Genomic DNA, 26,636 nt, shown 5'->3' on the forward strand with positions numbered 1-26,636 from the left:
TCACGTACGCAAGTCATATGTATATTTATATTACACAGAATCTATTGGAACTAATCCAGTAAGAAGAGAGTTCAATATCTTTCTGTGCTAAAAGGTTTCCTAATATATAAAATCCTCATAATATCTTGTCATATTCAGCAGAATTTGTGATTTGTATCTTCTAAAGAAGTTAGGTACCTGGTTTATCATTGTCTTTGCTTTTCTTGCAGGTTACATACTGCAGTACTCTGAAGATAATAGTGAGCAGTGGGGTAGTTTTCCCATTAGCCCTAGTGAACGGTCCTACCGTTTAGAGACCTTGAAATGTGGTACCTGGTACAAGTTCACACTAACTGCTCAAAATGGAGTGGGACCAGGACGCATCAGTGAGATCATAGAGGCCAAAACACTTGGAAAAGGTACTGAATTGCTGTCCTGTTTACTCACACAGTTAATGAGTGTGAACTCTCCCATCCTGCTATAGAAGTAATTCTGTTGTTCTGTTTAGAAAGAGAAGCACAGATGTTCCAATTTTAGTTGCTTTGAGTATTTTGTTATTGCTTTCGAAAACATTGTTTGCATTGTTGTTGTAACCATGTTGGTCCCTGGGCATGAGAGAGACAAGATGGATGAAGTAATATCTTTTATTGGACCAACTTCTGTTGGTGGAAGGTACAAGCTTTCAAGGTCTGGAAAAGGAAGCAGAGTTTCTGAACTAAATACAAGTTGGGATAGATTGTTAAGCAGAAGGGGTAAATTACCTCAGCTACCTTGTCTCTGAAAACATTTTCAGCTATGTCTTTATCATGACAGAATAGGTTAGCAGTACAAGCCCTTATGTGCACCTTAGCTGCTTCTCTTTTTTGATTTAAGGTAATAACATCCCAAAATGATTTGGTAAATTTTACCTCTGAATCTGAAGATTTTTGTCCTTTTTTGTTAATTTAAAGATATACTGTCTGTTCCCTCTACCATTAATGAGACTTGCCCATATGCTTCAAAGTAGAGCTAGTCAGAAAACAGAATTTCTGTAGCATGGGAAATTCCAGTATTTTTGACATTTGTTTTGATCTTGAAATGGGATGAAAAGTCAAAATATCAGCTGCTTTTCAGGAATGAAAAGTTTAGATTCAGAAACTTCAAAACAAAAAAATTGGACATTTTTGAACAAAACAGTGTTTCATTTCAAAATGTCAACATTTTGATGCTTTTGCTTTGAGTTTTCCCATCACAAAAACAGAAGATTATGTCAAAATTAACATTTTCCCACAAAATATTTTGATTTTGACAAAGCCCCTTATACCCCAAAATTTACGGCTGAAAAATTTTGATCAGTTCTACTTCAAAGGAAGAATATAGCCCTAAAGGGCAATTCACTAATGTACAATTTTTTTCCAAGTTTACCTGCCTTTCTATTACACTTTCACTTAGTTTTCTATATATTTGGTTTTTGTTTGGGCAGCAGTGAATAACATTCTGAAATGTTGGTTGTAGATTTTCAAACTGACTTGTGCAAAAGTGCAAACTGACTTGTGCAAGTCCAGTCCACACAGAAGTGCACGCACACTATTTCTGGGTTTAAAAATCTGGGTCTCTGAAAAAAAAACCATTTTAAAACGAGGAGAAAAATTTGCTGACTAGTGGACACTTTGAGAATGATTTATGAAAAAGGCAGGACCGTCCTGTCAATTATTCCTTATTTATTTTTATTTATTTTAAGTATTTCACTTACAATATACTTTCTCTTAGAGCCACAGTTTTCCAAAGAACAAGAACTCTTTGCCAGTATTAACACCACTCGAGTGCGCTTGAATCTTATTGGCTGGAATGATGGTGGTTGTCCAATCACCTCCTTTACTCTGGAGTACCGGCCATTTCGGACCACAGTATGGACAACGGCTCAGCGGACGTCACTTTCTAAGTCCTACATACTATATGACCTCCAGGAAGCAACTTGGTATGAACTGCAAATGAGAGTGTGCAACAGTGCAGGCTGTGCAGAGAAACAGGCCAAATTTGCCACACTCAACTATGATGGCAGTAAGTGCATCCATTTTATGTATTTGGTTTAGCTCAGTGGTTCTCAACCCGCTGCCACCCGGCCCCGCAAGCTCCGGAGGTCCAGGGTGGGGCAGCCGCCTGGCCCCACAACTCCAGGGGTCCAGGGTCGGGGTGGGGGCTGCCACTGCCCTGTCACCCAGCCTCTGCAGCCCAGGTAACATATTGTGGGCCACATATATGGCCTATAATGATAAATAAGTTGAGACCCACTGGTTTAGATGCAGTTTTTGTATAATATCTAATGTTTCTCTTCCATCCAAGAGTCATTTTGATTTTTTTTTTGACTGGTGCCTGCAACCATCACCAGAAAGAGTGTGATTGGCTGCAGTGTCATTCCCTGGAGTTTCTTTGTGACAGAACTCCAAACTCACTAAGTAACCTAACACTGAACAACTCAGAGTGCTGGACTAATAGTTAAAACTAGTCCTTTTTGAGTGTAGTAAGTTATTTTGGTGCAGGAGGTTTCCTTACTGTGTTATACAATCAGTGCTGGCTATAACTCAAGTACCATCAGCTGACTTCTTAGTGTTTTACTTAAACCCTTCTGTCTCCTCCTTCTCAATCCTTTCACACAGTTTTTCTGCCTTTTCCTGACATTTAAAAAAGCCAAGCACAATAATTACTGCATGACTGGATCTGCTGTTTTAAGCTGCACATTAAGTTGGGATGTTGTGAAAGGAGCAGACCAGAATGTATAACAAAAGAACTAGAGCAGTTAGCCACTAAATTCATATGAAAAACTGTTTTCAAAAGGCAGCTCACATGCTTTTTGGTCAGTAGATGGTAAATAATTTAATTCACATAACGTTATCTAAGTGCCATTTAACTTTGCGTGCTGCGATATGGAATCTGCAATAAGAAGACAATAAAACTGTAAAAGTATTTATATTTCAATGGGGCACTGCTTCTGGTCAACTGGAAAATCTCACAAAGAGCAGCAGACATTTATGACACTGATTATCCTGTTTGATAACAATGCTTTGGTAGTGAAGATCTACAGTCAGCCTTAGAGAAAGAGAGTTTGATCTAGAAAAATGAGCACATGACTGGGAATCAGAAGAGTTTGTAGAGCAGGATGGGAAGCAGAATTTTATTTACATGAAAGGATTTTTTTCATCCCAAATTGAGACAAAAACCATGAAATTCTGAAATAATTTGTTGTAGAAACACCAAAACATTCCAGCCACAGGGATGTTTTTCAGTGTTGCCAAAATGAAATATACTCCTCATGTTCTCTGGCTCCCTAACTGCTCTCTGGTGGGCTGCCAAGATAGGGGGAGCCATAGAGCTGGAGACAATTTTCCAATGGAAACTCAAAATATTCTGGCAAAATTTAAATATTCCTGAGGAAAATTCTGATTTTGCAGAAGGTGAATTTTCTATTAGAAAATCATTCAGATGTGAAATTTCCAACCAGTTCTATTCATGAGTGCTAATCCTGACCTTTTTGACTCATTGTGTGACTTAGGGCAAGTCATTTTACCGGTCTTTGTTTCAATTTCCCCACCGGTAGAAAGGAAATAATAATACTTCTGAATTTATGTACTGTAAGTTGTTTTAAGGACTATTGTACTGGGGTTTTAAGATGTAAAGTGCTACAGACGAGTGCTTGTTAGCAATAGTAGAATTTGGGTAAAACTTTCAGAAAGTTAGCAGAAAGTTCTGAATTGCACATCCTTTCAGTTGTTTGGTTTGCATTTGGTTTGGAACAGCTAATAGGTGTTAGGTTAAATGCCCTAAAACATAAAGCTCTGTACAGCCAGTTAGTCTGAAAGGCTAGAGCATTCATACTAGAGCTCTGTGAAATTCTTTGATTTCAGTTCCCACACATGTCAGCTAACCTTTCCCAGTGGTTTCAGTTTGCAGTATTTTGTGTCCCCTCTATTTTTGCTTGTGTTTCAGTTACATTCAAACCAAAATACTTAGGTTTGGATTCTTAGCTGTAAGTATCCACTGAGCATAGGGGCGGGGATGGCATCGGGGAATACAAAGGAGCCAGTTTTGGATCCCTAATTCTAAGGCTGGTTTAGTACTAATCCTGGAATAAATTAGAACAGTTCAGTAGCAGCTCTAAACTACACTAGTTGACTAGGCCCACAAAGGCCCATCCAACAGCCAACAATAGCTGGAATGCAGTAAGACATTCTGGAGTACCAGGTCCAGAGTGTATCATGGGATATGTAGGCTGGCTGGGGAGGCTGCCCCATAGGGGTAAATGGGGTCATGAGGCACCCGAACTACAACTCCTATGAGGCACCACAGCAGCTCAGGCAGATGCAGATGAATGTTGAACTGATCCAAAACAAAACATTTGCAAACTGAAATTATTTATAACTTTTTGTTCTGTGAAAAGTTTTGATATTTAAACTTTTAATGGCAATTTGGGATGAAAACAAATGTTGAAATATCAGAAATTGCCATGGGATGGAAATTTTGTTTTTTGCTCAGCACTAATTACACACACTAAACATCATACACTGTGTGAAGCATATATAATTCTATTAAACTTGTGGTACATATTGTATTAAACTAACAGTGCTCATCTATAATGTACCAGGTTTGCACTTTATTTAGAATAGCTATAGAACATTTAATGTATTTACCTGAAAACTGAGGTTTTAATTTAAAGTTAGGACATTATTTTAATACCACTTAAGTCAAAATATAGCATCTCGAAAGACATATTTTTAGATACTACTGAGCCTAACTCTCTCCTCAGCCAAAGGGTATATGTAACTGTAAGTGAAGGCAAATTTTAGTCATTAGTATTCAGGAGAATTTGAGATGATTACTTTGGAGAGATTAGTTTGCCCTTCATTAGTTTGCAGCTCTTTCCATATCTTTAGCTGATCATTCTCTCTGTCGTTCCCTTAGCTAACCATTTCCGTTAGTTCTGTGTAAATGTGTTTTCATGCTTTACTCTATAAAGCTGTTATTATTCTTGGTTTCCTATTAAACCACATTATTTCTGGTATAACGTGAACACTGTAGCTCAGCAAAGGGAAAAAAAACCCTACACAATGTGTGTGAAAAATGCTACCGTATGAAAATAAATGTGCTGAAGTATCTGAGATAACCTTGGACGTTGGCACATCCTGTGGTTACCCAAAGTCTTTTAGGGTATCACTGTGCTTATTATGTACAAAACAAGTAGCTATTCTGCAAAAAAGGTGTAGATCTTTACATTTGACCTGTAATTATGGCACTTACATTGCATCACATCATAATACTTGTATGATTTTATATGCTACATAATGAGAGACAGCCATATGACACAATACAGGAGTACAGATGTAAAAGAGAATGTATCTGTTTTTTAATCCTAACTTTCTATCCATTCAGCAAGCAGATAGCCAGTTTTATGCTTCCGTAGCTGGTAAAATTAAATAGCGTCCATCTGCAGTCATCAGAGTTCACAATACTTACATATTTCTACTCATGTTCCACACAAATCTACATTTTATAGCCTCATTTGTGGATGCATATAGCAGGTTACTAGTAATCAGGAAGTGAATGAGAACCTTCTCACGATTAAACAGCTTTCTTTAGAAAGTGCTGCATGCTGCTCATATCCCTGAAAAGGAAAACAAAGAGTGAAGTATTACAGACCATACATCAGGGAATGATGCTGAAAATGCAAATGCATCCCAAAATGAAAAGAGCAAGTTGCCTGACTCTTATAATGGCTATGCTTTATAAACTACTTCCCCTACTCCACTTCTAAAATCTCATGGTTTCCTCATATCCTTGTTGTCCTGTTTCTTTCATGAGCTAAACCTCAGAAAGTCTATCAGCTCCAGAATTAGCAGCAGGTAGGTTATCTGAATTCAAGATCAATGCAGTGTTGCCCACTTAGACACCTGATACAAGAATGTTTCTGTTTAAAGGGCCCATTTGATGTACATAGCAGTGAATGTACATTCCTTTTTAAAGGAATACCTGATAAATGATGTAAATCTGTTACACAAATACTAATTTCCCATAGTAAAGAATGAAACAAATAGGTTAGACTTTAGATCTGCAGTTTCTTTGTAATAGTTAAATATGTCATGTGTGAAGGTAATACCACGCTGAACATGACAAAACCCTCTTAATGGCTTGTATGCCCTTGGAAGATACAGTACAATTTCTATGAAAACTCAACCTTTTCTCTTCATTAATAGGCATCTAATGTCATGACACTGTTTCCAGGTACAATCCCTCCACTCATTAAATCAGTTGTCCAAAGTGAGGAAGGTCTGGCGACCAACGAAGGGCTAAAGATGCTGGTGACCATTTCCTGTATCTTGGTGGGGGTCTTGCTGCTTTTTGTGCTTCTGCTGATTGTGCGAAGGAGGAGGAGGGAGCAGAGACTGAAGAGACTCAGAGGTAAGAGAGAACATCTGGCATTTATTCCCACATACTCATAGTCACCTAGCGTGAATGTATAAATGGGGCTGTGAAGAGAAAAGCTTGTGAGACTTTGTATGGTGTACCAAAGATATTTTTCTACATAAAGTGTCATTTTCCTGTGATATTAAGTTAGTAACTATAGTAATACAGGTGATTTGTCTTTAAAAAAATCTTTTTTTTACAGAAATGAATATTGTAAAGAAATAACTTTTTGAAAAATAAGTCTCATCACCATAAGCAAAGTGATTATTTTATCTGGGGGAAAAAATCATGTGTTCCATTAATTAATTTTTTTTAAAGAATTTCAGCATCCCCTAGTTACAATTTCTTTGAAAGATCATATTGGTTGTTCTTTGGGGGAGAGAGAAATCCACTTTTCAAGAAAACATAAACCACGCATCTAGGATAATTCTGATGCAGTAGCCAGATATCAATGAGCTAGAAAAACACACCCATAAATTCTCTGACTCGCTCATGTATATTTGCAAAAGGTGTGATTGCATATTGCTTATTGGGATGGGCATTAATTATATTGTATAATGTACTGTATTATAGCAGGAGAAGTTTAATAATAGCATGCTTCATTGTTCGCTTCAAATGGAAAAAGTTTTATACTGTCTATCTACCTCTGCTCTCCTATTATATCTCGTTTTCTTTGTTGTTGAGCTGTCCCTTTCTCTAATCAATACCCTATTCATACATAAGTGTCTGCACTTGATATAGGTATTAAAGCTATGAATTAATGCAATTTCATTGTTTCTTCTGATGAATGCACTGATCACTCCATCACCACTAATTGCAATGGGGGCAGAGTACCATATCTGCACCCTGCCCTGCGTGCCTCATGACTTGGCTGTGTTTGTGAAGTGTGGAGAATAGTACATGACATCAAGGCTTACTGAAATTATTTTGTTAAAAGCCTTTCACAGCCTGCACTACATAATAACAAAAATATTTGTAATCCTTAAAATGAGTTTATTTCCAAGTACTGCATGAAAAAAAATTAGTCATAGATATTTCACACAACATGTGTTCTTGATGATTAAAATTAGGGCCAACCCTAGGCTTTGCAGGATAACATGTGGAAATCCCTGTTCATCTTCCTCCCAATATTAGTATCCACCCTCCTCTTCTTCAGGTTGCTTCCTGCCTTCCTGTAGTGACACCTGTGTGTGTGTTGATGCAGGGCCCTTAGAACTGTGCAGATGCGTAGGTTAATCAGAGGAGGAATGATCTTGTATTTAAAGCACAGTACAGGGAGTCAGGTGACCTGGATTCTGTTTCCTGCTCTTCAGTAGGTTTCCTGTGTGACATTAGTCATGTCACACTTTGCCTCTCTGTGCCTCAGTTTTCCTCATCTTAAAAATGGGGATACTGATACTTACCTACTTCTCAGAGATATTGTGAGACTCAATCCTTTAATGATGTAAAGTGCTTTGAGATCATTGGGTGAAAAGCATTATCATTATGCACATCTGGAGTAATTTTACTCTGATAATTAGAGTTTTCATAGATTCATAGATTATAAAACCAGAAGGAACCATTGTGATCATCTACTCTGACCTTCTGCATAACACACGCCATAGAACTTCCCTGCATTAATTCCTGTTAAAGCATAACTAGAGCCTATATTTTAGAAAGACTTCTAAACCTTGATTTTAAAATTGCCAGTGATGGAGAATCCACCACAGCCCTTGTTAAATTGTTCCAATAGTAAATTATCCTCATGGAAAAATGTGCACCTTGTTCCTAGTCTGAATTTGTCTAGCTTCAACCTCCAGCCATTGGATCTCATGGTATCTTTGTCTGCTACATTGAAGAGCCCTCTACTATCAAGTTTCTATTCCCCATGAAGGTAGACTCTGATCAACTCACCCCTTAACCTTCTCTTTCATAAACTAGATAGATAGAGCTCCTTGAGTCTTTTGATATAAGGCATGTTTTCCATACACACAGAATGCTGCAAAAGAATCCTCAGCATCCTGCCAACCTATTCTAATGAAAACCTGCTTTGGAACATTACATGGGGACTTTTCACATGCCAATGAGTGGGTGTAAATATTTCATTATCAAGACATTCAAGACCCCATTCTGTCAAACTGTATAGAGTGTGAAACTCACCCTAAAGTTCTTCTAATTTATTAAATTAATCCAACTCAGAGAAAAATTATTTGTGGTTCTTCTCTGAACACTTTCCAGTTTTACAACATCCTTTTTCAATAGTGGACATCAGAACAGGACACAGTATTCCAATAGTAGTCACACCAGTGCCAAATACAGAAGTAATATAACCTGTCCACTCTTACTAAATATTCCTCTGTTCACACATCCAAAGATTGCATCAGCCAGTTTGGCCACAGCATCACACTGGGAGCTCATGTTATTCTAATTATCCAGCATGACCCCCAAATCTTTTTCAGAGTCACTGTTTCCCAGGATAGAGTCCCCCATCCTGTAAATATAGCCTGCAGTCTTTGTTCCTAGATGTCTGATCTTACATTTCATTGTATTGAAAAACATATTGTTTGCTTGCCTCCAGCTTACCAACTGATCCAGTTGGTATCAGTGACCTTTCCTTTTCATTATTTACCACTCCCTCAATTTTTGTGTCTTCTGCAGACTTTATCAGGAAAGATTTTATGTTTTCTTCCATGTCATTGATAAAAATTATTAAATAGTATAGGGCCAAGAGCTGGTCCTTACAGAACCCCACTACAAACACCTCTGTTTTGACATGTCTGAATCTAAACTTTTCATTCCTGAATAGAAATTGATATTTTGACTTTTCATCCCATTTCAGGATCAAAACAAATGTCAAAATATTTCTTACAGTTAAAGTTTGAGTACTATCAGTAAGGCAGTTTTAAATCCATTTAATGTGTGCTATGTTGTTTTTTGTCTCATTCTAGTTTCTTATTCAAAATGTTGTGTGGTACCAAGTCAAATGCCATATAGAAGTCTAAGTATATTACATCAACCCAATTTATAATCTCATCAATGAAAGATATCAAGTTAGTTTGACAGGCTCTGTTTTCCATAAACCCATGTTGATTGCCATTAATTATGTTATCCTTCTTTAATTCTTTATTAATCAAGTCCAGTATCAGCCATTTCATTATTTTGCCCAGGCCTATAATTACTTGGTTTGTCCCAGGTACCCTTGTAAAATTTTGGCAGAGCATTAGCTTTTAGGTGTCATCTGAAGCTTCCCTAGTGTTCCAAGACTTATTAAAAATCAACATTAATGGTCCAGAGAGTTCATTGGCCAGCTGTCTTAAAACTCTTGGATCCAAGTTGTCCGGAACAGCTGATTTAAAAATATCTAACTTTAGTAGATGCTGTTTAACATCTTCCTGAGTTCCTGTCACAATGGAAAGTATTTCATCATATAATATGAAGACACCATCTGGCTTTTATCCAGTTACAGAACAGAAATATTTATTGAATCATTATGATACTAAAGCCATCACTGACTCACTTTTCACTGACATTATTTACATTTACATTTAATATAATTCTGAAATTGTTTTCTCTGCATAAAGGCTTTAAAAATATTTTTAGGACGTGTGAACATTATTGCATGGTGTGTGTATCTTCATGAAGATACACAACTGAGGGAGACGGGACCACTGTGATCATTTAGTGTCTGACCTCCTGTATAACACAGGACATAGAAAATCCCAAAAATGATTCCTGGAGTAGATCTTTTGGAAAAACATCCAGTCCTGATTTAAAAATTGCCAGGGATGGAGAATCCCCCACAAACCTTGGTAAATTGTTGTAACGTTTAATTACCCTCACTGTCAAAAATTTCCAGTCTAGCTTCCAGTTTCAGCCATTGGATAATGATGTACCTTTCTCTGGTAGATTGAAGAACCCATTCATAATATTAGTTCTCCATGTAGATACTTATAGACTATAATCAAGCTACCCCTTAACCTTCTCTTTGTTCAGCTACATAGATTGAGCTCTTTGAGTCTAGCACTATAAGGCAAGTTTTCTAATGGTTTAACCATTCTTGTGCATCTTCTCTGAACTCTCTCCAATTTATCAACCTCCACCAGAACTGTTCACGTTATTCCAGCAGCAGTAGCACTAGGGCCAAATGCAAAGGTAAAATAACCCCTCTACTCCTACTTGAGATTCCCTTCTTTGTGCATCGCAGGATCTCATTAGCTCTTTTGGCCACAGTGCCACAATGGGAGTTCATGCTCACCTGATTAACCACCATGGCCCTGACATCTTTTTCATAGATTGATGTCACTTGCAGTGCATTTTTCATAAGAGCATTCTTTCCATGATCTATATTTGGGGTTACGGTTATGATCTAGAATGGGGTTATGGCTTCAGTTCTGCCCAGGCAAATTAAGCAACCTACCCAGTATTCTCTTCCTTCTAAAGCATTTTACTGATTGGTTGAAAATGTAGAGACAGCTAAAAAATTGTCTTCCTCCAATATCGCATGATGTATAATTTATTTATTTATTCAAGAACTCTCAGTACAGAGACACTACTTGGTTTTCAACAAGTTGTTTACCCAATTTTTCAGGCATATTGGCTGAGGCACTAGGAGATCAAGTGATGCCTGAGGTCAATATATAGTAGAACCAATGAAACTGCTGACTTTCACTCTTTTTCTGCTATTAACCTAGCCCCCACTGTTACCGAAACAGTATCTCCTTTGCTTTGAATTTCAGCTCACTTTAATCCAAGCAAGAGATACCAGCACAGAATGATACCTGATACATGGCAAAGCCCAATTTAAAACTGCAGTACAGTTCTGATTTCCCCAGTCAACCCTAATGGGTTAAGAAATATAACTCGATTTCCCATTTTTCACATCCTGATGTAGTCATGCACCAGAAGCCTTTCTAGCATGTACAGGTAACATGCCAATGAGTGTGAATTTCTGCTTCAGTTAATGTTTTGAACATATTGTTGTCTTATTGCAATTGGCACAGGTGTTTTTTACCAAATGTGTAAAGTATTCACAGACTTTATAAGTAACCCTTCCTGCAGTCTCGGTACATTAGTTTTCATTCAGTAAGTCACTGCCATGCACATGTAAGCTCTGAGCAGAGCATGGAAGGCACATATAGCCCTTGTGTATTATGTTGTCTGAGGCAATGGACCAACTTGGGCAGTTGCTGTGCTAAATATTGGTCCTGCAGTTAAACTGCAGCATTTTCTCATTCAACGTTTTATGCACCGTTGCATAGGGCTGCAGGTTTCCTTCTGGCAGTCTGGGTGAAATTGTGAGGAGATGCTCCCTTACACAAATGTTGTAAGGCCAGCTAAATCAGCATATGAATACCCTACCACATATTTGTGGTGATGAGAACATAAACTCACTCCATTTTTTTTCCAGATACAGTGAGGAGCACAATATAGCTGAGCAGCAGCTGAGAATATCTGGAAAGAGGTTGCTTGAAACCAAGGGAAAAGGACACACGCGTGGGCATATTGATGCTGCATTGCATTTATTCCAGACAAGTGGCACTAGGTGATTCATAATGTATTTGCTTTCTAGAGCCAATTGGACAGGCTGCAATTTAAAAAAGGAGCAAACATTTAATGAAAAAACTTTTCCTTGGTTTCAACCAGCATTCTAGCTATCTGTAGTCTCACTGTAGGAACTATGAGTTGCTGATTTAAAGCTTCCTGCAGGGTAGAGGAGAGTTTTTATGTATCACAGCAACGTTGTTAAGTCTGAGTTGTGGATAATATTTGGATCTGGTCTCTCTATCATCCCAGATATTGTTGTAACTTGTCAGCACCAAGAAACACAATTGAGAGCTGCAAGAAATCAGAACTTACTTTGCATCAATGGCTGCATTTTCTAGGCAATATAGGCTTCATTTTCCCTTGTCTTTTGTACATAAAGACCTTGCCAAGTCCTTAAAAGTCAATGGTAAAACCATCATCGACTTCAGCTGGAAGCAGAAGCAGGCCCTTAGTTTGGTTTATAATTTTAAAAATATTGTTCTTGTTATTATGTAGCACCATTTGTATAAATTGTCAATCAACTGTTACCAGCAAAATCCGTTGATGTAAGAGAGAGAGAGAGGCTCAGTGGCACAGTGATTCAAATTAGATGGGGCATTTCAAGTGAAAAACCCCCCTCTCCTCTCCGTCCCCCGCTATCTGCTCTTGCATTGCATAGGGAAAGAGAAGGTTAAAACTGAAAGAATGGAACGAGCAGAAGGGGAGAACAAACATTCAGCTACTTCAGTCAGAGTGAGGTATAAAACCCAACGTAGATGGATAAGGTGGCTGGTGTCAAGATGTAGGGTATTGCAAATCCCTGTAGGATTTTAAAAGCAAAGAGAGCCCATTTTGCATTATAGTCAAAGTTGAATAAAAATCCATTAAGAGTGAGGCATTAAGCTAGTGGTGATATGCTCCTGCCTCCTGGAACATGTGAATGGTTTGCCCATTGTATCCTACATCTTTGGAAGTTTAGAAATGTGACATTTAAAAAGACCATGTATGAAGAACTTGCAATACATGCAGTAGACCCCGGAGGTGATTAAGGAATGTAAAAGATTTCAGCAGAGGCAGGGAGAAGATAAAGACAAATTCTGCCAGTATCCTGTACATGCTGATAGATTTGCAAACAAGAAGACAAGGGAGAAAAAGGTAAATTAAGGGTTCCACATGACCAGTATTTGATAGAACAACTCCTTAAAAGCTTGAAACTTGAGATTTGTTTTCTTATCACATTTCTTTCCCTCTGTTGCACCTGCACACTGCTTTGTTGTTCTGGGATTGCTTGTGATCTCTGGACTCACAAGTTTTTAAATTACTTCATGTTTTGGATGTGGGGGGATGCACATCAGTCTTTGTTTTCTTAAAATGCCACAAAAATAATTATATTCATTTTGCAAACAAATAGAAGAGGCAACATTGAAAGACAGACTTTGAGTCGACCAGCCTTCAAAGGTTTCCCTTTTATCTGTTCTCTCTGTTGATAACGATACCCAGAAATGGCTTTATTTTAATAGTAGTTGCAGTGGTGCCTATGAGAATGTCTACACAGCATTGTAAGCTTGGGTCTGTGGGACCTGTGCCTGCAGACTCAGTGTTTCCAAGCCTGCACTTGAGCATCCACATTGCATTTGAAACCTGGGCTTCACAACCATGCTAGTGTATCCATACTTCCCTGCTCAGATCTGAGTCAGAACTTCAGCTTTGGTGGGCATAGATCATGATATCTGAGAGTTCCTAGCGCTTTCGCCAGCTGTAGCCACTCTCAGGCTTGGTTCATAGTGGGATGTGGGAGAACTTGTCTGTCTGTCCAGCTGGAGTACGCTGGAAGTGTTTTGAATGGTTTTTGCCCATCAACATATCCAGCTGAGCCATTATGTATCTGCACACCCCCAAGAGCCAGAGCCATCAGCATGGATTCTAACCCAGTGGAAGAACTTCTCCACCACATGCTGTCAGTCCTATTTCAGGAATCAGGCAGAGCACCTGCGAGATGCCAGTGGACATTTCAATGTCAGTTTTTGGCCTGCCGAAGGCACCTCTCAGACAGGGACACTCACATGCCGGTTACAACCCAGCTGATGCTGTTCATGCCTTAGCTGTAGACTCCTCATATGTAGATTGGTGCTTCTGGAGCAGGGCCATAAGTACAGACTGGTGAGATCACATCATCATGCGGACCTGGGATGATCTGCAGTGGCTCCAGAACTTTTGCATGAAGAAGCAGATGTTTCTGGAGGCTGGTGATCAGTTTACCCCAACCATCAGGTGCCAGGACACCCATGTAGAGGAGGTCATATATGAGTCCAGATGCAGGTTGCTATAGCCATCTGGAAGCTGGCTATCCCAATCTGCTACAGGTCCCTGGCTAGCCAGTCTGGAGTTGGCAAATTAGCTGTGGGGGTTATCATGGCACAGGTTTGTGAAGTGATCAGGACTGTGATATACTCAGAGGTGGTGGGCATTACAATTGTTCCTGAAATAACTGCTGGCTTTGCACTGGGGCCGTTGATGGGACTCGTGCCTATAATTTTCCCTCCTCAAGGAGCAAATGAGCACATAAACAGCAAAGGGTATTTCTCTGTTGCTATGCAGTTCCAAGCAGGGATCAGCAGTCCATTGTAGGAGACATTTACAAACAAATAACATAAAGTCACTCCCAGCCCCAGACAGTTTACAATCTAAAATTTAGATAATCTGTAGCAAATGAATAAACAGATAAAAGGAGCAGGAGGAGGGGAAGGGAGGGAGGCTACAGAGGCAAATTGAGTTTGGATCTCTAGGAGGAAAAAAAACATAATCTTAGAAATTGGAAATTGGAAAACCTGTTAATAAATATTCATAATAAATAACATAAAAAGCTTCCTCTTTCTGAGATGCATATTAACTGGGGAGCTAGCTAATTTCAAAGAGCCACCATGGACTTTTGTGAGAGGCAGGTGGGACAGTTTCTGAATACTGGATGTCAGATTGGATTGGGACTCCTGGGAGGAACAAGACCCAATGCACCCCATTTTCCTATCTGTCTGAACAGCCCTCCTCCATTGGCCTGGTCTCCCATGAGAACTGCTTTGTCCTTGCTGCCAGTTCCCAACTGCTGTCTGGAAGATGTAGTCCCTCAAAGAAGTCAGGCTGAGGATACAGCGAACCATTATGACAAAAGAAACTTCAAGGTGGTAGAGTCTCAGTGTGAGACTTAGTTCTTAGGGGATTACCGTGGAAAGTTTTAAAATAAGAATTAAAAACTAGTGGCTTGAAACACAAAAACACGCACTCAAATGGACCTTTACTCCTGGTTGGAGCCCTATTGAAGTTGTGAGGGAATAAGGGTCCACCCACTGGGATAGTTTTGAATGACTGACTCTTATGGGAATAAGCTGCTACCTACTGATTTGTATGTAGGGCTCCCTCTGAACGCAAAGGGGTAGGTCTGCATAATAGCTAATGGAATGGTGTGCATACCTGATAGTGACCAAACAAGCTCACCCTTTAGTGATCTTCCTTGGCCAATTCTCCAGGCAATCAGATTTGGTTTGGTGGTGCCTAGGTAGGGGATTGTTCATTCATGTCATGACCTGCTCCTATTCAGAGGTACCTGAAACTTTGTGAACTGCTTTAACTCATCTTGATTTCTTTTAAGCTAATTGTGTTGAAGAAGGGACAGTGCTAATGCTTTTATTAGGGCTGTTCTCGTTTTTATGTTGTCTCTCTCTTCTACTGAATTTCTTTAGCTTTTTCAAGTTAAATTCTATTCTGTTCTAAATTTAGTTTTCTTCAAAGTCAAGACGAACAGTTTGCAATAAAGCCTTTAATATCTTCCCGAGCATTTTCACTGCCACTGGAGAATTATACATGCTCTGTGTGTCAGAAAGATATATGATAGTCAAATGCAGTTTTAACAAAAATAAGGAGTTTTAGAGGCTATTATGTCTTGATGGCTGATCTGAGGAAAGAGAATAATCTCTAATAAATGGCTGGTCTGAATCTTCCACTCCTTAATAATCCATCTACCAAAAAACTTTCATTGTGGCACAAACATTAAAGTGTTAACTAGCTACTTATCAGGTACTAATATTTGCCCTGTTTTCTTCTAGATGCAAAGAGTTTGGCTGAAATGCTTATGAGGTAAGAATAATGTTTAGTAATTCCAAATTTAATAATGTTTCTGGTTCAAGGGATTATATTCAAAATCATTCCTGGGAACAACTTAATTATTAAACCTTCCATTCCTGAATTCTTTGTATCTATGTGCCAAACACACCATTTTAGTGTCTCTTAGGAATGAGGACAGTGATTTCTAATGGTCCAGAGACAAGCAGAGTTCCACAGAAATCTGGCCAGTCACATGGTGCTGATTCACCTCTTTGTTTCCCCCTATAACATCATGTTAGAAGAGGCTGAAGATGCATTGAACACTTTCCTAATATTGGATGTGCATTTAAGCAGTTGCTGAACTTGCTTCAGGGATTTTATTCAATCAGTGAAAAGAGAGGTGATCAGTACAGACATAAGTGGCAAAAAAGGTGACCTATCAGACAATATCTCTATTAAGATGTGAACCCCAATATAAAAAGGTTTGAGAACCCCTGGAAGTAGTGGATTAAATTACAGAACATGTTTAGGTCCCTTTGGACATTTTGCCTGTTCACTGAAGTGTTTTCATAATATGCATAAAGGGAATTGCTCTTCAGAGATCATCTTATTGAAGGCAATAAATGCCTGGAAGCACATATTTTAAAATACAATACACATACATACACACGCACACACGCACACACATATCATTGCTAGCTGATTATAAGTAGAGCTTTCTGAAAGTGGGGACAGTTTATTTATTATTTTGCTGTTTTGTTCTGAGTCATTTCACTATCCAGAACTATAATTCTTTTGTGAAATGACAACAAAATGACTTTTCTTGCAACAATAGCCTACAAATATGGAAATTTCATATTTTCAGTGTTTATTGGTTTGTCTGGAAAAAATGTTGAACTTTGAAACCATTGTGGGTTTTTGAAAATAGGACCATTTTGGTTCATATTAACTGAAAATCGTACTTATTTTTAAGAAAATAAAAACCTCCAGGAGATCTGATGATTTGCCAGTTTGGACCATTTTCAAAAATTCAAACTCCCCCATCTCTGAGGTTTTAGATTTCATTTGAATTTACGGCACACCTTAGTTATTAGACTATCTCTGTCTGGTGTGTTGGTGATACATAGGGTTAATCAGTTAACCTAGATTCAAATATAGACCCCCATCCCGCAAACACTTACATATCTGTAGAGTCCCACTGACTTCAGTAGTATTGCTTGTGTGGGTACAATTACATATGTGCATGTTTGCAGGATTGGAGCCCTCACTAACTGTAAGTGACAAGTAAAAATAATGTCAATAGAGTCATTCTTTGGTGTTTCTCCATCTCCCAAAAAACCCACGTAGTTCAGCATATTTGGCAAGCCTCTGCTCAAAAGAGACCCAGTACTAACATAGCAGATCAGATCAAGTTGCATTGGCAAAATGTTTTAGTACAGCTATCATGTTACTTATCTGTAGTCATTTCTGCCAACCTTTAATTTTTGTGAGTATTGATAGTCATTCCTTCCCCCATCCCATTAAAAACCTGGTTGCTTGATTTAAAAAAAATCTACTGCATATATATCTTTTAAAGATATAAATAACAGCAAACAATTATCAAAATAGGCATTTTGAACAAAATATGTGATTTAGGACAGTTTCAAAAGTGACAGTTTCAAAAGTGATTTACGACCGTTTCAAAAGGTGCTCAACTTGTGGCACTTTCTGACGGCCTGCTTTTCAGAGGGCGTGTGCACAGCACATTCTGAAAAATCAGGCCCCTTTAAGGGTTACCTCAGATTGGGTAACCAAAAACTGAGGCTCCCAAAATGACTAGTTAACTTTTGAAAATTTAGGCCTTTTTTAGACAAAGGAGGCAAAACCCCAATAATCCACAGTCACATATGTTAAATGTGTTGGTACATTATGAATAAGATTTCTTTATATTATACCAAAACCTATTATCATATACAAATCTAGAAAGTCTAGAAATCTCCCTTGGGGATATTTGTGCCCCTGTGAGTGCATTTAAGAATAAAAAGGGTTAAGGATGGTGCTTTAGTCTTTGTGTTGAATGCCTTGGTTTGGGGTATTTAAGTCAGATCCCTGGGGAAGCTACGCAAGCCCCACTTATTAACAGTTTAATGGAAGTTGTATGATTTGCCCCTCGCACCTCAAATTAGTAACAGTTACTAGTATTTGAGCTCAGCTTGGTGATGTTTCCTTTGGCAGCAAGTTCCAGATAAATTCCTCTTAACTGTTCATCATTGATTAGCATAAGGAACTGGCTCATGTTTCTAATTTTGAGCATAGAATAAGACATACATTGCCCCTGAAATCTCTAACCCAGCCTTCACATTTACAAAGGAATAGTTTTCCATACCTCTTTTGCATTAACCTACTTACTGACCTCAGCCTCAAAAATTAATGAAGAGTCATGACTGTTGGCCAAGCATCCAAAATGACCTTAGTTTTACATAGGTGCCATATGTAATCCCTTTGTGTATAAATGGGTGTGTAAGATTCAACCCTGTTGTGAATGTACATATTTTTTTAGTCATTCAATTGAGTGGGGGGTTAATGCCTAGATCAGGGGTCGGCAACCTTTCAGAAGTGGTGTGCCGAGTCTTCATTTATTCGCTTTAATTTAAGGTTTCGCGTGCCAGTAATACATTTTAACGTTTTTTAGAAGGTCTCTCTCTATAAGTCTATATATAATATAACTAAATTACTGTTGTATGTAAAGTAAACAAGGTTTTCAAAATGTTTAAGAAGCTTCATTTAAAATTAAATTAAAATGCTGATCTTAAGCCGCCGGCCTGCTCAGCCTGCTGCGGGCCTGGGGTTCCATTCACCTAGGCTGGCAGCGGGCTGAGTGGGGCCTGTGGCCGGAACCCTGGCTGGCAAGAGGCTGGCAGCCAGAACCCCAGACTGGCAGCGGGCTGAGCGGGGCCGGGGGCTGGGACCCCAGACCGGCGGCGGGCTGAGCGGGGCCGGCACCCCAGACCATCAGCGGGCCGAGTGGCTCAGCCCGCTGCCGGTCTGGGGTCCTGGCTGCCGGCCCCTTGCCAGCTGGGGTCCCAGCCGCCGGCCCCACTCAGCCCGCTGCCAACCTAGTGCTCAGGGTGGGGATGTGGGGGGTGCAAGAGTCAGGGCAGGGTGTGTGGGGAGGGCAGGAATCAGGGCAGGAGGTGTGGAGGTGCTGGGTATGTGTGGAGGGTGCAGGAGTCAGGGCAGAGGGCTGGGGGCATGTGAGGGGGTGCAGGAGTCAGGGCATGGGGTGTGAGGGGACTGGGTATGTGTGGAGGGTGCAGGAATCAGGGATGGGGTCGTGGGGGGATGCAGGGGGCTGGAGTGCAAGGGGGGTTCAGGGGTCAGGGCAGAGGGCTGGGATCAAGGCGGTGCTCCCAGCCTCCTGCCCTGAGCGGCTCACGGCAGGGGGCTGGAGGGATACGCACCGCTCCTACCCCCCTTCCCCGCCTCCTTACCGGTCTGAGCAGCGAGGGCGCTGGAGCTGCTCTTCCCCCCTCCCTCGCAAGGGCCATTGGCAGCAGGGAGGGAGAGGAGGCGGGGCTCCACGCAGCACGCTGTGGGAAGAGGCAGGGGAGGGGGAAGCTTGGCTGCCGGCAGAGTCTGCCGTACAGCAGCAGCCGGCAGGAGCAAGCTTGCTTCTGTCCCCTGCCCTCGCCAGAGAGAGCGGTAGGCGGGGGGCGGAGAAAAGCGGGCTGGGTCGGGCAGGATTTTTAATGGCACGCTGCTGCCTGCTGTTCGGCAGCAGGCTGAGCAGGACCCCGGGAGGCAGCAGCGTGCCATTAAAAATCGGCTCGCGTGCCGTCTTTGGCACGCGTGCCACAGGTTGCCGACCCCTGGTCTAGATCGATTATTCAAAATGATGTTCATCTCTTTAATCAGTTTTGAACAAACTTTAACACATCATGCATTTCACTTGCTTAAAAAACAAACAAAAATATTTATTCATAGTCAATAAATGAGGTATGTTATATACATGCCATCACAATGTCTAGGGAGCTAATTAGCAACCTTGAGACAAATTTAAGGCTTATGATCAGTAGAGTCTCTTTTTTTTATCATTTCAGAGTAATTAAAATGTAAGTAAATTATATTTTTCCTGTTAGGGTAGTAGTCTCTGGAATCCTTATCTATGAGATTATAATCCAGGGATCGGCAACCTTTGGCACGCAGCCCATCAGAGAAAGCCGCTGGCAGGCCAGGATGGTTTGTTTACCTGCAGCGTCCGCAGGTTTGGCCGATCGCAGCTCCCACTGGCCACGGTTCGCCGTTCCAGTCCAATGGGGACTGTGGGAAGCGGCGGCCAGCACATCCCTTGGCCCACACCGCTTTCTGCAGCCCCCATTGGCCTGGAATGGTGAATCATGGCCAGTGGGAGCTGCAATTGGCCGAACTTCCTGACACTGCAGGTAAACAAACCGTCCTAGCCTGCCAGAGGATTTCCCTGATGGGCCGCGTGCCAAAGGTTGCTGATTCCTGTTATAATCCCTTGATGCTAATAGCCTGGATTTTCTAACGTTGAAGACCCAGTCACTAGAGTGGGTTGGGAATTTTTCAACAATTTTTTTTGGTTGGAAAATGCCAATTCTTTGAAAAAAACATCTATTCATGGAGACAAATCAGTTTTAATAAGAGGGTTTCTCATCTCCAGGATAGAATTTTGACAGAGAGAGAAAGAGAGACATTTGTGAAGAAGGCTTCTTGGGGGTGAGGTCATGGTGGATTGTCCATCACTGACAATTTTAAAATCAAGATTGGGTGTTTTTCTAAAAGAGCTGCTTTAGGAATTATTTTGGGGAAGTTCTATAGCCATACAAGAGGTCAGACTAGATGATCACAATGGTCCCTTCAGATCTTAGAATCTAGGAAGAGTCTATGAACCTCACAGGGTTGTTGTGAGAATAAACACATTAAATACTGTTGATAGGGGCCATAATTCCTAAAATAGAGTGGGGAAAAGACTAGAAAAGTAGAGTCTGGCAGATATGTCCTAGCTCAGTTCTGGTGGTCCCATTGGTTTTAGAGGCATAACTGCTGCCCATTTTGTGAGGGGAGGAAATTCCTCTTACAAAATGATTCATGGAAAACAAGGGGGCCCGTATGGAGAGTTCCTTCCTTCCTCCCGTTCACCATTTCCATGGAAAGGGGTGAATAGGTCCTTGGATTTTAGTGTAATATGGAGGATTTTACCACAATTTCTGTATTGCATATGATTATGCTGCTCAGTTTTATTACCCATTTTCATTTACTTATTAGTAGATGGCTCATTCTCAGAGTAATTTTCTGGTACACAGATTTAAAATTGTTATAGCTTGTGTGAGGATACAATAACTGTTTTATAGTCCTGTTCTAAAATACCAAATCCAATGAAAGGAGTTAATCCATGAATGCTAACAAGGTTTATAATTTCTTACTACTGCAATGTCAACAGAACTAAAGTCTTCACTTTTCCTTATGCAATTCATTATTATTAATGGAATTTCTAATGAATGTTTGATTGATTTCTTAACTTACCAATTATTATGATATTCTGGATTTAAATCATTGCTGAAAATTAATTAATACGAGAAATTTATATAAGACACCATCTTCCCACTGACCTGTTTGGTCAGCTGAAGGGTTCATTAGTCAAATCTTAGAAATGCAAAAAAATGGCAGTTTTATAACTGTTTCCATCAGTTTCAATATTGAACAGCTGCATCGAAAAGATTTAATAAGGGCTTTCGATAGATAAGCCACTGAATAATGGCAGACTCTGTCCCTTGCCCCCCCCCCTATTTTTTCTCATCTCCCTACCACATACTTTAAATTAATACCACCTATTTGCTTCAAAGTACAAAGAAAGAAAATAAAATGTATGAGAATTTTGGTGACTATGGTAATTTTATAAGCTTAAGTTGAACGGATTCTTAAAAAGCAAATATTTAAGTATCTTTTCATATGGGGGGCGTTTTCATGTTTGTCTCTCTTTTGTGCTTAGTAAGAACACCAGGACCTCAGATACACTTAACAAGCAACAGCAGACGCTGAGGATGCACATAGATATTCCCAGAGCTCAGCTTCTGATTGAAGAGAGGGACACAATGGAGACCATTGGTAAAATGTCAATGCACTTATGTTGCTTTATATAATACATGTTTTTGGTGGACTTTGCACTGCATCCTTTACACATAAAAAGGGCTAGGGTCCTAATTTACAAGATAATTTGTCAAGGTTGAAAAGTGAATTGAAGCCTTTTCTACATATGAATAATTTTGAGCTTTAAGGAACCCTAGCAAATTTAAAGTAGAGTAGGGCAGCAAAAAGTGAAGTGTTCCATTCTGACATTTTCAACATGAAAACTTTAATTTTCCATTTTAAAATGATTTTTTTGTTTTGAAATTTTAATTTGTTTATTATAAAAGAGGTTATTTTTAAAAAGTTGAAATTAAAACAAAACATTTCAAAATTACTGAAATAAAATGTTTTGATTGACCCAATCTGAAATTTTTTTCAGACTATCTGCTTGTGAAATGAAAAGAACTACTTCATGGAGGATAGGTCCATCAATGGCTATTAGCCAGGATGGACAGGGATGGTGTCCCTAGCCTCTGTTTGCCAGAAGCTGGCAGTGAGCGGTAGGGGATGGATCACTTGATGATTACCTGTTCCGTTCATTCCCTCTGGGGCACCTGGCATTGGCCACTGTCGGAAGACAGGATAATGGGCTATTTGGGCCTTTGGTCTGACCCAGCATGGCCATTCTTATGTTTGAGATTTCAATTTTTTGCCCCAAATTTGGGACAAGAAAAAATTTAAAAAATCTCTAAAACTTTTGAAGGTCTAGAAAATTGTTTCCCACCCAAATCTACATAAAACTACCTAATTATATATCTGTCTAGCTATAGCAAAAGTTATTCTGTATTTTGCTACATTGAATAAATAAGGAAAAAATTGAGATTCATTAAAACTGGGACCCTGAAGCTGAAATCTTTTACATTTCAGAAGGTTAGATACCAAATCTCCTGGAACCAGAATCACCACTGTCATTCTGGTTTCAGGTCAAAAGTCATAAATACCTTATGTTATGCCTGGGATGCATCTGAAATCTCACAAAAACAGCAATTTCCCTATGAGTTCATCCGAAAATGGCTGAAAGCTCGTAAAAACAACTGATCTAATGAGTGTCTTGCTATACAAAATAGCAGGGCTCTCACAGAGGGAGCTGATGTTGCCAGATTTTTACCATTTTGGACAAAAAGCAGTCTAAAGCAAACTTGAAGCTGGCTTAAGTTAGTGGGGAGAGATAGCTCAGTGGTTTGAGCATTGGTCTGCTAAACCCAGGGTTATGAGTTCCCTCCTTGAGGGGGCTATTTAGGGATCTGGAGCAAAAATCTGTCTGGGGATTGGTCCTGCTTTGAGCAGGGGGTTGGACTAGATGGTCTCCTGAGGTCCTGTCCAACCCTGATATTCTATGATTAAGTGGTCAGCAGAGGATTCCACTTGTATAGAGGAATCCTCCAGTGATATAGAGCATATGTAGTGGTCACATTTAGGATGTGGTCAGAGGGGAGGGGAACAGTGGAGCCAGCCGGTATAATGTAGCTTAGCTCTGAGGGTCCTACTCAGTCCCAGAATTGGGGAAGAATGAGCTAACTTTGTCCCATCACATCCTGGACCAGGCTAGCTTGATTTGGCTGGACCAGAGGATTCAGCCCTTTCTCTGTTTCACAGTTTATAAGGTTGCTTTGAAGATGAGATCCACACATCACCTGCAACATGGACATTTTTGTTTCCAGCTTTATGTTTCCAAAGTTCATTTCGGTGCTGCAATCTTTTATGAAAGAGATTTCACTCTTGAGTTATAGTAGTTGGGCAATAGGGGGTTTATAATGGAAATGCCATTAGCTCCTTAACTACAGCAATGTATCGGTGCCACAGTAATAGACTGTGGTGCACAAAGCAGTAATAGTAAGCCAGCACTTTGACAGGATTTCACATAGGCTTTGGCAGGTTTTATTCATGACCGGACTAAGAGCTCCTCTTTTGCCAGGGACCGCGTAATTTGGTTTCATAACGTTCATTCTATTTAGGGCCTTTTTTGGGCAAAAAATGCCAGTTATGTTACTGTGCAGAATTGTTCACATTAATGTTCTCTTGTCAGTTGAAAAAAAAAAAAACAAAACAAAAAACAATTGTTAGAAGCAGTGGATCAGCCACAGCTGATGGGTAAATTCACAGAAACACCATTGCTGGCAGTCCCTGTAGAAATGCATTAAAAAGCTATACATTGTATGAGAGCAGGAATTCCCCATGGTTTTCATTGCTATTAGGAATAGAGGAAAAAGACTGTAATAATGTAAAAATAAAATCTGGAGACTGAGATCAAGTAAACACTAAGCATACAAATGTAGTTGTTCTGCAAGCCTGAAGTCAATGGAAGATTTACCATTGATTATAGTGGGGGCAGGAAGGGACTTCTTATTAAATCTTGTATGATTGAGTGAGCATCATACTCTGCATTCTGTATAGCTTCTTTTAAAAAAAAAACAGCACTGTGATCACAATTGTAAAGAAAAAAGCTACTAGCTGCCACAGGATCAACTGCTCCCCCACGTAGCCTGGCTTGGTGCAGGGAGGGGTGGAGATTCTGTATGGAAAGTCGGAAGGAATCCTCTGCAGTGGCCTCTGCTGTTTCTTTGAAGAGAATCCATGCAGTAGTGGATTCACAAGTGTTTCTTTCTCCCCTACTCGGCCTGAGGTCTAATTCCCTGCCGTACCCCACTCCACCAATCCTGCTGTGCAGATAGGAAGAAGCCTCCATGCAGCTGTACCTGGAGTCAGTTCTGCTGCAAGAACTTTGCAATATAAGGAAGAGGCAAGATTTGGCCCAGGGGCTCCAGACCACAAAAGCATTTATGCATGTGCATAACTGTAAGCACAAGATTTGTCCCACCAACTTCTGCAAGAGTGTTCAAATGCTAAAGCAAGTTCATAAGCACTTTACTGGATGAAGGCCCTAATGCTGCAATATTTTTGTTCTGGTGCTGCAGAGGTGAAGCTAGCCAGAAGAGAGAGCACAAGTGAGCTATCAATCTCCTTTCGACATCACAGATACAATCACTTATGCTAATGACAAACATGAAGGGCCTGGGGGGACCAGTGTTTACAAAATGGAAAAAGTCCAAGTACTTGAGGCAAAAGATTGTTACAGGCAATAGAGAGTTTCTAAATTTTAGGATACACAAAAAGCCTATCTGTGTCCCTTAAAGTCATCATATCACAAATGAAGGCCCACAGGCAATATTCATTTCTTTAGTTTTGTGTAAACTTGAGGACTTAAACTATTTTTAAGGATCAACAAAAATGTGATTATTTTAATATTCATTTTCTATTGCTTATAGATGACAGATCAACAGTGTTATTAACTGATGCTGATTTTGGAGAGACATCTAAACAGAAGTCATTGACAGTTACTCATACAGTACATTACCAGTCTGTCTCACAAGCTACTGGACCATTGGTTGATGTTTCTGATGCCCGGCCAGGAACAAGTGAGTATAAAAGAGACTATATTACCTATAGCAGATATCATTACCACAGTATTTATATTATCGTGATATTTCCTTTATTTCGAATGTAGTGCGGAAACTATTTTGTGCAGCAGGAAATAGTCTCTTTACAATTGGACCCACTGTAAAAGTGGTACATATTAAGGTTAATACAGTAAAAGTTTCTTTTGCATGTTAAAATGTAGGTGTAATTTAAGGTAATTCAGACCTGAATATTCCTCAAAGGAAATTTATGCTGCATTTTAGCATCTAGACTCTATTGAGTAAATGTTTTTAGTGGATTTTCATAGCTAATAGATATTTATTTCTCAGCAATCAATCTTTATTTCATTTCTCAATTAACTGTGATTGTTCCTAATGTTCTAGGATATGAGAAATACATTTTCTGATTACTGCATTTTTGAAAATTTACATTTCTAGTTACTATATTAAATCCATTTTCCCAGCTATATCCATGCTGAGATCATCTTACAATGATTTAAACAAAATGAATAAATGTACTATTACACTACCTTCTTCCTAAACTCAGTTATAAATGTGTTCCATATCGGTATAATTGAAAAAGTTTCATTAAATCTAAGGAATACTTATTAGATAGTAATATGGTGTAATGTGGCATACTTGAAGTATATAAACAATTCCTAGGATGTATAGAAATACAAAGATCAAATACTGTCATTGATGTTTATTATATTGAAGAATCAAGATTATGAGAATGAACAATATAATAGAACCCTGCATTGTTTTAAAATCTAACTATCTTTAATGCTGCAAGATCCTGCACTCCAAAAGTACTTGTCTTTCCTAGGGATGATTAGAGGCTGGACAACACCCCAGAATACTTACACTTTCCATCCCTTATCTCCAAATCAAAGCCCATTGAAGTCCATGGAAATACTGTTACTTAAAATGGGCTTTTAATCAAGTCCAATAGTCTGGTTAACATGCATCCCAGCAAGTGTGGTGGGAAACGTGTAAAATATATTTATTGTGCATTTTAATATTCCTTGAATATTTGAAAGAAACACTGTGCACCATAGGTGCTGGAACTAGGGATGCTGG

The 26,636-nt window shown here is 39.6% G+C and overlaps 1 protein-coding gene across 2 annotated transcripts in view; it reads left to right on the forward strand.

The window, feature by feature from the left end:
• Positions 1–26,636, forward strand: part of LOC113406481 (Down syndrome cell adhesion molecule homolog) — a 510,741-nt gene that overhangs the window by 450,006 nt on the left and 34,099 nt on the right. For both annotated transcript variants that reach the window (XM_029911623.1, XM_029911625.1), the window contains exons 23-28: positions 210–398; positions 1,729–2,019; positions 6,232–6,408; positions 16,014–16,044; positions 22,004–22,119; positions 25,407–25,556. In XM_029911623.1, coding sequence (XP_029767483.1) covers positions 210–398; positions 1,729–2,019; positions 6,232–6,408; positions 16,014–16,044; positions 22,004–22,119; positions 25,407–25,556 — 954 coding nt within the window. The remainder of the gene's footprint in view (positions 1–209; positions 399–1,728; positions 2,020–6,231; positions 6,409–16,013; positions 16,045–22,003; positions 22,120–25,406; positions 25,557–26,636) is intronic.

The sequence above is a fragment of the Terrapene carolina genome, unplaced genomic scaffold (genome assembly GCF_002925995.2).
Source record: "Terrapene carolina triunguis isolate 2854851 unplaced genomic scaffold, T_m_triunguis-2.0 Scaffold31, whole genome shotgun sequence".
In the NCBI taxonomy this organism is placed as follows: domain Eukaryota; kingdom Metazoa; phylum Chordata; order Testudines; family Emydidae; genus Terrapene; species Terrapene triunguis.